The sequence below is a fragment of the Anabrus simplex genome, chromosome 4, assembly GCF_040414725.1.
Source record: "Anabrus simplex isolate iqAnaSimp1 chromosome 4, ASM4041472v1, whole genome shotgun sequence".
NCBI classification, from domain to species: Eukaryota; Metazoa; Arthropoda; class Insecta; order Orthoptera; family Tettigoniidae; genus Anabrus; species Anabrus simplex.
In genome coordinates this window covers 332040786-332053705 of record NC_090268.1, presented here as the reverse complement: position 1 = coordinate 332053705, position 12920 = coordinate 332040786, and the positions used below count along the sequence as shown (strand labels likewise).

The 12920-nt window shown below is 37.2% G+C and overlaps 1 protein-coding gene across 2 annotated transcripts in view; it reads right to left on the bottom strand.

Annotated features, from left to right (window-relative positions):
• Window positions 1-12920, bottom strand: part of LOC136871961 (protein BANP) — a 223920-nt gene that overhangs the window by 83178 nt on the left and 127822 nt on the right. For both annotated transcript variants that reach the window (XM_067145723.2, XM_067145722.2), the window contains exon 4: window positions 7653-7800. In XM_067145723.2, the coding sequence (XP_067001824.1) occupies window positions 7653-7800 (148 nt within the window). The remainder of the gene's footprint in view (window positions 1-7652; window positions 7801-12920) is intronic.

The following is a 12920-nucleotide window of genomic DNA, read 5'->3' as shown; positions in this document are numbered from 1 at the left end:
TTGTTACGGTTGGTCAAGACTACGCGTACACAATAACAAATTAAAAAATATATATATATAATAAAAATAAATGTTAATAAAATGTGAATGAGGAAATAGTAAATAATATATACACTTAATAATATGACTAAGGAAATAGAAAATGACGCAGTGGCGCTGAATTCACATCAAAACGTGGAAACTGACGAATATCCATCGATACGCAATATTAAATCAAATACAGGGAACACTTACAGGCCTAAAAATGACAACTAAGAGAGGAGAGTGGAAGGTGCTGGAAGCCCTATGAGGGCTATGGGAATGTATGGCATTATGGGGGAGAAAAGACTTACAAGAAATACCCTCTAGATCAACTATATTAATAATAACAAACGAAAAATTACCAAAACAAAGTTAAATCACAAAGCAGGTGATACTTAACGCTTTTGACAATCAGATACAATTACAAATCCAAAAACACAAATGAATGGATTGTTGAATTGAAAAAAAAGGTGAAAGACTTGGAATTATAAACAGCGGGAATCTAGGGCGAACTCAGACACGTTAAATTTACAACATTAAAAATGACATTAAGCAAGGAAATACCGAAATAATTAAATTAAATTAAATTAAACGAAACCAGAAAACATTGAGAATAACATTGAAATAACTCTTACCGCAGAAAGGCAGGAGTTCCCGAGGGAAGCCCTTGAGCTTGCGCTCGCTAGGGCGGTTGGATGTAAATGACGCCGAGCACACGCATGATTATTCCAAAGCTGGCAGAAAGTCCGGAAATGGCCCGATCACAACTGACCAATGGGAAACAATTTCCACTAGATTCCCTATATTTTCACCAATAGGAAATCTCGTTATTCTAGTGAATGAAATTGCATGACCATATATGGTCATATTAAGATAGTTAGCAACTTCTCGAGATTTCCTATTGTGACACCTATTTCAACAGCAATAACCGCGCGTGCGGTATAGGTTGTTTCGAATTAAAGCACCTTTACATTTCCACTTCAAGTTAAAAATGTCCCAAGTGTCTTTTTACATGTTTGCAGACATTAATTAAATTACCAATTACAGAAAATTTACATACAAAAAAAATCACTTCACAACAATTCTTGTACCTTGCAATGTTCATTTACAGTTCCACATTATCTTGATGTTTCCCTAAAAAAAAAGTATTTCAATTTCAAAAATATTCCAGCATCTCACCACATATTACATTCTCCTCCTCCCAACGTCGAGAAAGCTCAAAAAAATTAATTTAAAAAATAATCAATTTAAATGAAAATAAAAAGGGAGGCTTAAATGGAGATTTGCAGATTCTCGCAATGCCACAATTGCACCACAGCCACAAATTTTTATCTTCGTTCTCATCAGGAACGTCCATACAGACAAAAAACGAGTAGAGCGTTGGTATCGCTGTCAAACGAAGGCGCTGACCGCGGCCGTTGCCAACGTCCCCATCCATATTGCAGTCAAACCATAGCTCTCTTACAGACTCAGCACAGCCCACCAGCTTAGTGAACTGGCCCAAAACAGGCGAAGGTTTTTGGCGCAGCACTGCAGACTGCCGCCATCAGAACCACCTTCCCATTCCACCATCAGACATTAGTGGCCAATAGGTGCGTTACCGGCTCCAACCAGATACCCCTGGTTGAACAGAGTCAGTAGTATTGCAGTCACTGGAACATAAACAGACGCAGCGGAAACTTGGAACTGAAGAATTTTTTTTTTCTATTTGCTTTACGTCGCACTGACACAGATACGTTTTATTAATGGTTATGAATTTTATGTTTTTGGTCCGTATTGAACTGAGAATAATATATAAGTAATAATAATAATAACAACGTAAACGTTTCCACCTTTTCAATACTAAAATATATTCGACGATGGGATAGGAGAGGCCTAGGAAGTGGAAGGAAGTGGCCGTGGCCTTAATTAAGGTACAGGATTTGCCTGGTGTGAAAATGGGAAACCACGGAAAACCATCTTCAGGGCTGCCGACAGTGGGGGTCGAACCCACTATCTCCCGATTACTGGATACTGGCAAAAAAGAAGAAATAAGGCCACTGGCCTGAACTATCGAAGACTTAAAATTGAGTTTCAAGGGTGGTTTTTTTTTGTTTAACAATAACAAGACTCCTTAGGGAGTTTCCTTCTCAAAGTTCTGGGATACCCCAGCCCCCTTGGCAAGTGTTATTTCAGAATTGAAAATAATTGAAAAGATTAAAAGAAAATCTTCCAGAGTTTACCCTAGTACCAAAAACATTACAAAATCCCTAACTATGCATATGAATAAAATTCTAATGTTAGCCCAAAATACATTACATTAAGTTATACCTAACATGGTGACAGCGACCATGCTCATTACAATTAATATTCTTAAATAACCTATAAAATTGCCCATGTATCCGGCCGGATGTTTACCCCAAAACTTAAATTTTATTTATAACTACATACCTTATAACTACTAATTTAATTTACTGTGTGCATTCTTAATCACCCAACCAAACAAATAGAAGGAAAAATTTAGAATGTTGCAAGGGAACTCAAAACAGGGAAATAAGTACTAAATTTCGTTAGCTTGCAACCACCTTCAATGAATTGAGGTTAGTAAGTCACTATTCATTTACCATGTCATACACTCAAAATTTTTGCATAGATAAACTCACATTACGTATTACGTGTCACACCAATCAAATTAAGGTGCAATTAGGCCAGGAATACCAAATCAAAATCATATTACTTTACCAACAGGAACTCAAAAATGAAAAACAAAAGCAATGTGAGAGTGCGCATGCAGACATCCAACTCACTGATATATATATTTTAAAAAGGTGCAAGTACAACCTTCATACCAGAGATTACCAGATAACTGCACGACACACACAACTACCAAGCTTATCTGTCCTCCAACATACACACAGACAACATCACCAAACCACCAGTGCGACGATCCCTGAATCAGCATAACCAACCAACGGTAAAAGGCACAGATGACCTCAATACTACTCCATCTCACATCACAAGAACACAGTACACATACACACAAAATACCCGTGCGATGACGCATCAAGAAGTACTCACAAAAGAAAAGGACAATACTATATGCGAACTTTTTCTTGAGCCCGATTTTTACGGGGTGAGGGGTAAGGAAGGAGTGCTGACGGTTCCGGATATACTGCCAACTGGATGGAAATAAAATCTGAATTGAATTGATAATATGATCGATCGATATGAATTTTCTAAACATTTATTATCTTATGCCAACAACTCTATCACATATACATTATTTAACATTATATAACATTTCTCCATGCGAATCTTGTTCCTAGTATGAATTATATAGTTTGGCTTTGCTGTGTAAACAACATCAGTACTAGTTCGTAAAGTGTACGCCAGATGTCGCACAGCGATGCATAGTTTGCGTTTCAAAGGTTGCCAATATGGATGTCGAAGATAACCGAGGTCTACCGATTCAGCACTAGGGAGCTCAGGGCTCAAGAAAAGGTTCGCGTATAGTACATGACCTCAAGTTCACTTGAACTTATCACACGGCAATGAGACTCTTAGGGCCAATATCGTACTCCAGGAGAGGAATGGCCTCTCAGCACCTTAAGCCCTAAGTCTCAGTACACACACATATATGTCTACCCAAGGCACCCAAAACAAACACACAATTATATGCGAAAATGGTAGGACAGATACAGCATGGCTACCCAAATTTTGAACCGTACTCAGTCTAGAGAATCCCATACTTCTTGAAATTGAGTACATAAATTTTGAAGACACGAACCCGTAATGCAAAAACTTTAACATCGATAAAATCGAACAAGACCAAACAAGCAGGAAAATTAACTGACTGGCTTAGCTAAATCGCGATACTTTCGAAATTTCACTAGTGACAAATTAAAATAACAGAAAGGAAAATCTTGACAACCTGCAGACCTACTATGAATTTAACAACAATTTATAGCTCAGCAAAAGGACACCAAAATGAACATTTGCAGAAAATCTTCCTAGTAATCATTCTACAATAACAATGGACATCGTTCTCCATCCAGGCACCTAACACCAAGAAAAAAAATTACGAGGAATCTCATACCAGATACACTAGATTTTGAACGTCACGAGCACAAGTGCAGATCCGTAACCTGTCAAATTTGCCCAAAATGGGCCTCAGCCTCGATGCTGGTCTATTAATATGGTGATCACGTTTCACCCTACAAGACTATCACAGTCAAAGTAGTACTCTCCTAGCAAGTATAGGAACACACAGGTAAATAAATATACGTGACAAGGAAACGGGCACTTACACGCTGGAAAAGCACAAGACAAACTAGGAAACTTTCAAAATTTAGCAGCTGGTCTGGAACCTGTCCTCAAAATAGTCCCATACCTATTCAGAAACGAAGCCAGATCCAGCAAAAGACCAAAAACAACACATGACCTGCAATTTAAATCTATACCGATCTAAAATACGACGTAAAAATTAATTTTAGAAGGTTGCACACAAGGAATTGCACCAAATATACCACACCAGACAACAAGAAACCAAATTTAGAAAATAATTTGCCATAACACGAGATTTATGAACAGAAAAACACTTGAAGAAATAGACGAAAATTTCAAACCTTAACCTCAAAATTGTTAGCGAAAATTTACCAAAAGAGAAATTACAGAAAAACTAAGGAAACACCATGCTAAATTTAACCAGAACACAATGATCACTCTGACAATTCACACCTGATTCACACTACAATTTACGTAGTCTGGAAGAAGAAAAAGAAGATTACGACACGAGAAACTTTTATAAGATTGAAATTGAGCGCTCATAATCTCGGAGTAAGTCAAGCAATCATCTATCTTCAACACATACGCAACTCAGCTGTTTGGGAGATAACATTAGGTCATGCACGGAAGTACAGCACATAGCATAAATTAATGACATAGCTTAAAGCAACAAGTAATCCCACAAATGTTACGATCAAAACACACGTATCGCAAAAAAGAACTTGACATAATCAAACATATTGAAATTTATCACGGAAGACTTTCGGAACGCGAACACAGCACGCGAAATGTGAAGATATCACTTTACAACGAACACGTGGTCAAGCGAAACCTTGCCACACCAGAAAACTTATTAAAATTTACGAAACAAGAAAAAACTTGTTACAAATAGTGATGCACCATTTCCTCCAACCGTCAATTAATACAGCAACACAAACAGCACATCACTGAACAAAAAACATGTGGTGCGTAAACCTCGTGCAAGAATCATGAAAAACAAGAACCGGGAATTAAGAATACACACGTAACACTTACAACCTACATTCAAACTTAAGATTTAAAATTAATTTTAGAAAAGTTAGCCGAGAATGATCATTGTAAGCCCTTTATCCTTCCATAACCACGCTCTGCTACCAATGTTACGGTTGGTCGAGACTACGCGTAAACAATAACAAATTTTTTAAAAATAATAATAAATATAATAAAAATAAATGTTAATAAAATGTGAATGAGGAAATAGTAAATAATATATACACTTAATAATATGACTAAGGAAATAGATAATGACGCAGTGGTGGTGAATTCACATCAAAATGTGGAAACGTGACGAATATCCATCGATACGCAATATTAAATCAAATACAGGGAACACTTACAGGCCTAAAAATGACAACTAAGAGAGGAGAGTGGAAGGTGCTGGAAGCCCTATGAGGTCTATGGGAACGTATGGCATTATGGGGGAGAAAAGACTTACAAGAAACACCCTCTAGCTCAACTATACTAAAAATAACAAACAAAAAATTACCAAAACAAAGTTAAATCACAAAGCAGGTGATACTTAACGCTTTTGACAAACTGATACAATTACGAATCCATAAACACAAATGAATGGATTGTTGAATTTTTTAAAAAAGGTGAAAGACTTGGAATTATAAACAGAGGGAATCTAGGGCGAACTCGGACACGTTAAATTTACAACATTAAAAATGACATTAAGCAAGGAAATACCGAAATAATTAAATTAAATGAAACGAAACCAGAAAACATTGCGAATAACATTGAAATAACACTGGGGAGTTCCCGAGGGAAGCCCTCGAGCTTGCGCTTGCTAGGGCGGTTGGATGTAAATGACGCCGAGCACACGCATTATTATTCCGAAGCCGGTAGAAAGTCCGGAAATGGCCCGATCACAACCGACCAATGGGAAACAATTTCCACTAGATTCCCTATATTTTCACCAATAGGAAATCTCGTTATTCTAGCGAATGAAACTGCATGACCATATATGGTCATATTAAGATAGTTAGCAACTTCTTGAGATTTCCTATTGCGACACCTATTTCAACAGCAATAACCACGCCTGCGGTATTGGGTGTTTCGAATTAAATCACCTTTACATTTCCACTTCAAGTTAAAACGTCCCAAGTGTCTTCTTACATGTTTGCAGACATTAATTAAATTACCAATTACAGAAAATTTACATACAAAAAAATCATGTCACAACAATTCTCGTATCTTGCAATGTTCATTTACAGTTCCACATTATCTTGATGTTTCTCTAAAAGAGTTATTTCAATTTCAAAAATATTCCAGCATCTCACCACATATTACACATTTGAACGCCTCCCATACGGGTCTCCCCTATCCTTCCTGTCGGCTGCGGAAGCTACTTCCTCCTCCCTTTTCTCTCTCCCATGCACCTGTTCCACCTTTTCTTATCCTCTACTCTACATTTTCCATTCGTACCTTTTCCTTTCTTCCTACTTCTGCTCTCCTCAGGAACAGTTCCCTGTTCCTCATCTTCTCTCTGTTGTTCTACCTGCAATGACTCATACCCACTTCTCACCGACAACTGTCCTGAATTCTGTTCCTGAATAGAGTCGTTAGCCTGCAATTTCCTTCCCGTTAAAACATTAGATCACCTGTTTTCTACAACTCCCCCCTTTCCTTCTCATCCCTCTTTTAAACCTACTGTATCCCATTCATTATTTGAGTGAGGCCTACCTTCCTTCCTATCCTCCAAGAGAATCCTAATTATCTACCTCCAACTCTCCAACGCTTCCCTCATACTCCTTAATGCCTGGCCACACCCACAGTTCCTACACAATAATGAAAAAAGCAAAGGTAAAAGAACTTGCACGCACGCACGCACGCACGCACGCACGCACACACACACACACACAAAGGACAGTACACAAAGATCAGACAACAATAAGGTAATTAATATATTAACTACACTACAATACTACTTGGTTGTATTATATTTTTATCCTACAATGCCCTAACAGACTGAAAACTGCTGCTAATTACTGAATATCAAAAGTAATATACAAGAACTGCACAATTCTAAACTGCAGTTATGGCTATTATGGCCTATTTCTCCTACTACACAAATATGTTGCAATAATAAAACAAAATACATAGTTCTCAGGAGCAAGCTAATCTATTGTCTCCTTGGTTCTCATTTTCTGCTTTTAAAAATGTACTTCTTATTCAAATATACAGTAATCCCATGTGAATTTATGTAAAACTTTTTTTGATAAGCTTAGTCAGTCAGGCCATCTTCAAGTTAAGGAAACCACACAAACAAAATCATGATACAATGTAAAATAGTATTCTGTCAACATATTACTACTAAACATACTCACCATAAGAGGATCTAGTTGTTTTTTATTGTGTTTTCCTTTTCCAGAGAGATTGGACACAGCCAGAGTATCACGGGAGAAGAGGTAATCAAGAAGAGTAATGGCCATTTTTTCTGGAGTCTGGCAGCACATATTAATATTTAATAATTTGCTGGAATGTGATAGAATTTGAATTTAAAATTGTCATAGGTTACACAATAAAATAATAAATTACTTTCCATATTACATGTCTATTAGCTTCTAATTGTATGTACACCAATATCAAAATACCACCAGTACAAAAACCTTGATTAATTTGTCATGTACACCTCAGTTATCATGGAAATGTAATGAAAAACTGTACAAGAAGGAAGGTGTTGCAAGCATGAACTCAAAATAACATCTTCTAATGTAAACTATGAGAGATATTATATATGCATAATAAGTGTAGTCTGTACCCTATGTAACTGCTTATTATGTTCCTGCTTTTTCATCCCATTACCTGCTTTAAAGATTTTCAGAGATGCCCAGTTACCAGAGTTTTATCCTGCAGGAGTTCTTTTACATGCCAAAAATGTATCCACACAAGGCTGGAGTATTCGAGCACTTTTAAAAACAACCATTCTCACTGGGCAAATACTGGGACTGTACCTTAATTATGGCCACAGTTGTTTTCTTCCCAGACCTAACCCTGTCCTATTTCATTGTTGCCATAAGACTTGTCTGAATTGATGTGATGTAAAGAAAAGAACCACCGTACTGAGTTGGGATAGAACCTGCCAATGATAATTCAAACAAGAGGTGGCCGATTCCCCAGCAATTGGTTACCTAGCTTTTCCTTCAACATTTACAGAGAACTTGGAAATTTATGAAACATTTCCCTTGATAATTTATTCCAATCCCTTACTCTTCATCTTATACATTCATATTTTCTCCAATTTGTCCTCTTGAATTCCAACTTTATCTTCATACTAGCAAATGTACCCGTGCTTCGCTACGGTATTCTATATTGTATACGGATATGCAAGTAAATTATTGTACATGCAGTGAATAACATCTTTTTTAATTCAATGTCTCACAACGTTATCCGAGAAACAGCATAGGGAGGTCCACATACGTTGCTTCTAATGTAAAGAGCGAGTTGCGGAGTTGTGACGATAATGGCGTGTCCACTTACCTACTGCCATTCGCAATCGATCTGGGAATTTTCATTATAATGGTGGGCCCCATTACCTGCTGCGCGGTCACAATATATTTGGGGAGTTTTCGTTGCAATGACAGGCCCCATTTCCTACTTCCAGACAGATAACAATCGAGGAATTTTTATTGTAATGGCAGGCACCTTCCCTACAGCCAGTCAAAATAAGGTTGTGCTGTTATCAATATAATGACAGGCCTTTTTTCCTAATGCCAGTCAGCTTACTGCCATTCACACCAAGATTTTCAGTTTCCATTATAATAGCAGGCCACTATGCCTAACGTCAACCACATTTTAGAGGGTACATTTGTTTATAATGCGAACACCCTAGCCTACTACCAAACACAATCGGGTGAAGGAGTTTTGAAAAAAATGCATGTTCCCTAGCCTTCTGCCAGTCAAATTGAGAAGGAAAATAATTGTAATGGTACACAGGAGTTGCCAGTTAAAGTCGATGTGGGGAGCACTGATTACAATAGCAGACGTCCTCCTGCTGAGAGTCATTATCGATTTGTAAAGTATTAATTACAAAGGCACGCACACCTTTTCTGAATCGTTACAAATCAACTTCAATGAATAAATATAGATCGACATACGAAAATATGTGCATTTTTACTTTCATTTGAAGATTAACTGCTCTAAAAGGTACATCACATCGACAAAAGGATTGTAGGCCTACGATAAGACACCATATATAACAGTCTAAATGGCTGGTCCTATGATATGTTCTCGTATCTCATCTATTTGTGGGTAAGATTAAGTTAGAAAGGTTGAATACGGTGAAATTTTGGTAAGGTTTTCTCACAGTGAATTACTTTTCGGACACATATATGACATATACAAACACAGAATTTGGTACACATATAGCTACTGCGTGGGCCAAGGTTCACGTAGAAGTTGATGATCCTATCTTTCGGATAAGTGAATCAAACTACCAATTATACGTGTAAAAATTGCAAAAAAATACGTACAATCCAGAAATAGGAGCCACATTTAACGTATAAGGGATAAAGATATGACAAAAAATCATAGGACCAAAGTTGTGGATCACTCCAAATTGAACACAGAATGTGTCATCCGTTTTGTGATACGACTTACCGTTCAGCCACCAAATACCTCAAAAGGAAGGTCTGCACAGTCTTTAAAATTGCCTCCATATTTCGAAATTTTTGGGGGTAAAAAATAAATATTTTAAACATCTCGTAATTTTTCCGTCAGTTATGGGCTAAAAGCTATAATTTAGCTAAATGTCAATTTTCTAGCTCGTCTGGCAGATTATGCCGCCATCATGATATGGGGAGGGGGAATCAAAAATGAGGACTTTCAGGAAACTTTTAAACCCATGAAACCTATAGGTTATAATTTAGGATAAATATATCCGAATGCATTCTTATGATGAACCCCAAATTTGAGATTCCCAGCAAGGCCCCTCAGAGTATTTTGAAAATTTTCTATTTTTCTAGGGATCCTGAAGTCATCAGCTTCTCTGGTACCAAGTTTTAAGTTTCTAAGATGCCTGGAAGTGCCTAATTAATTCACGTCAATTTTAATTTGTATACCTTAACTTATATATACAGTACAGTGCACTACGTATATTGACCGTTCCCGCTTGACTTCCATTTATTAATATAGGTTACATTTGACCCCCTTCCCTAGGGGTTCTAGGGTCATCTTGCCCCCATAGTATATTTTCCATATAGTAGGTAATATTTGTATGCCTCCCACCCCAAAGTGGGCCGAACTTGTACTTTAAAAATATCCTGAGAGACACTATTCATCTCAGAAAGCCCGAAAACTATGGATTCGACACTATTTTTGATTATTTTCATATATCACTAATACCTCGCCCCCCACCCAAAAGGGGGCTGAAGTTGGACTTTTAAAAAAATCCGGAATGTCACTATTCACCTCAGCGATCGCGAAATCTATAGATTCATCACTGTTTTGGATTATTTTTATATATCACTCCCCCTCGCACCCCTCACTCCAAAGGGGGCTGAAGATGGACTTTAAAAATTTCGGGAGTGTTACTATTCATCTCAGTGACCCCAAAATCAATGGATTCGATGCTATTATCGATTATTTATATATATCACTCCCCCTCGCCCCCTTCACGAAGGGGGTTGACTTGGACTTTTAAAAAATCCGGCGTGTCACTATTCATGTCAGCGAACCCAGAAACTATGTATTCAACACTATTTTCTATTAATTTTATATATAACCCCCCTGACTCTCCACCCCTAAGGGTGCTAGGGATGGCTTACCCCCACAGTGCTCGTCTCCAGATAGTAAGTTATGAGTGTATCAAATTTCTTTGATTTTGCTCGAGTGGTTTAGGAGGAAATGTGTCATTTACATACATACAAACAAACATACAAACACTCATTTATATATATATATATAATGATCTTTCCTACTTTTAGAAGCTCCGCTCAACCTTATTTGTCTACTAATGTCATTCCATGCCATCACTCCACTGACAAATCGAAACATACCACATAGTTGAGCATTTCATCTCCTTACTCTCTCTTCTACTCAGACCAAATTTTGCAACATATTCATAACACTACTACTTCAGGGCCCTGACCTATAGTCCTCTCCGTGTAAGGACGTACCCTAAGGGTGCAACCTTACCCTTTCTCCCCTGTAATATTAAGATATTGATTTATGGTTACTTTTCTTGCTGTTGGGTCTTTTTCAGTGTCGGTAACCATACAGTTTAGGGACCCTACTTGCCGATACGACGTCTTACATTTACCGTTAATCTGGCACGTTGGCAACGTTCAATCACTGCTCTAGCGTGAAGTGCGTGTTGCCACCGCATCGCCGTTAAAGTCACTAGTGATACATTTGCGAGAATATTTAAAGCATATTTTCTTTTTCTGTAGGATTGTAAATCTATTTGGCTAATACCAGGTAAGTAGGATTGTGGCATGTTCGGATAATGCATTTAATAACATAGTTTGTGTGAAATGATGAAAGTGCTCAAATACGTCAGTCTCAAGTCTAGATCTACCGGTACATGAAATAACTCTTGCGGGACGAAATTTTGGCAGTAGAACTTATAACATTATTATTTTCAAATCCGCAGTGAACTTGAAAGCTGACCTAAATTCCGTTCACGGAGCTTGGCACATTAGTATTCCTATATGTTTCCTGATAAGCTTGAAGATATAACCAGCCTGCAGGCTGAAAATATGCCCAATAATCTCTCCCCTTACTGGTTACCGGTATTGAAGAGAGAAGGAAATATTCGCGCAAAAGAAAGGGAAGTCATTGGATGTCTGGAACTTTCGAAAATCACACTGCAAAGACTTATTAAATAAATTGCATCGTTTAACACGCCCCTCTTTTCAAGAATATGGTTATAGTACGCCTACTGTATATCAAAATAAAGACAGATAATTTAAGTGAGAAAGTGTGTTTATTTCCTTAATTCCTCATTGAGGAGATATTCATAATTATCTTGATTTATTTCATCTTATCTTTTATCATTTACTAGGGTAGGGAAACATTCATTATCGGTGTTTACATAGAGGTTAGTTTGTTATGGTTATGTCTGATGATTTTAATATGTAACCAGGCAGGTTGGCAGCAGTGATCAGCCATTACAAAAAAAGATAAAAGAAGAGCATCGGGCAGCGATATTTACTTTCTGGGGTATTTCCTTACGTGGCAATTACTATAGTCTTTATGCATTAATGGCTGATGATGTTCGCTATGCCGAACGAAACATATCCCATTATTTAAGATACTTCATGATTATACTACTGTATAATCCAATGAGTGTATTGTAATGTATTAAATAGGTGGTTGTAAATAACATTTTATAATTTTAATATATCAACTTCAATACAGTTCTATTATGAGATTAATTACATGTAACACAACTACATCATCAGAAATCACCCAGAACAAATTGTGCTGCTTTTCTTTAGTTCTTTTCCAGCTCTTGCATCAAGTAGTCCTGGTGTGGATCCAATGCACTGGAACCATACTCTAATTGGGGTATTACCAGAGACTTCTTTACATCCTTACTACAAATCCTAAATACTTTCATACCAATATGATAAAACCTGTAACCTTTCTTAACA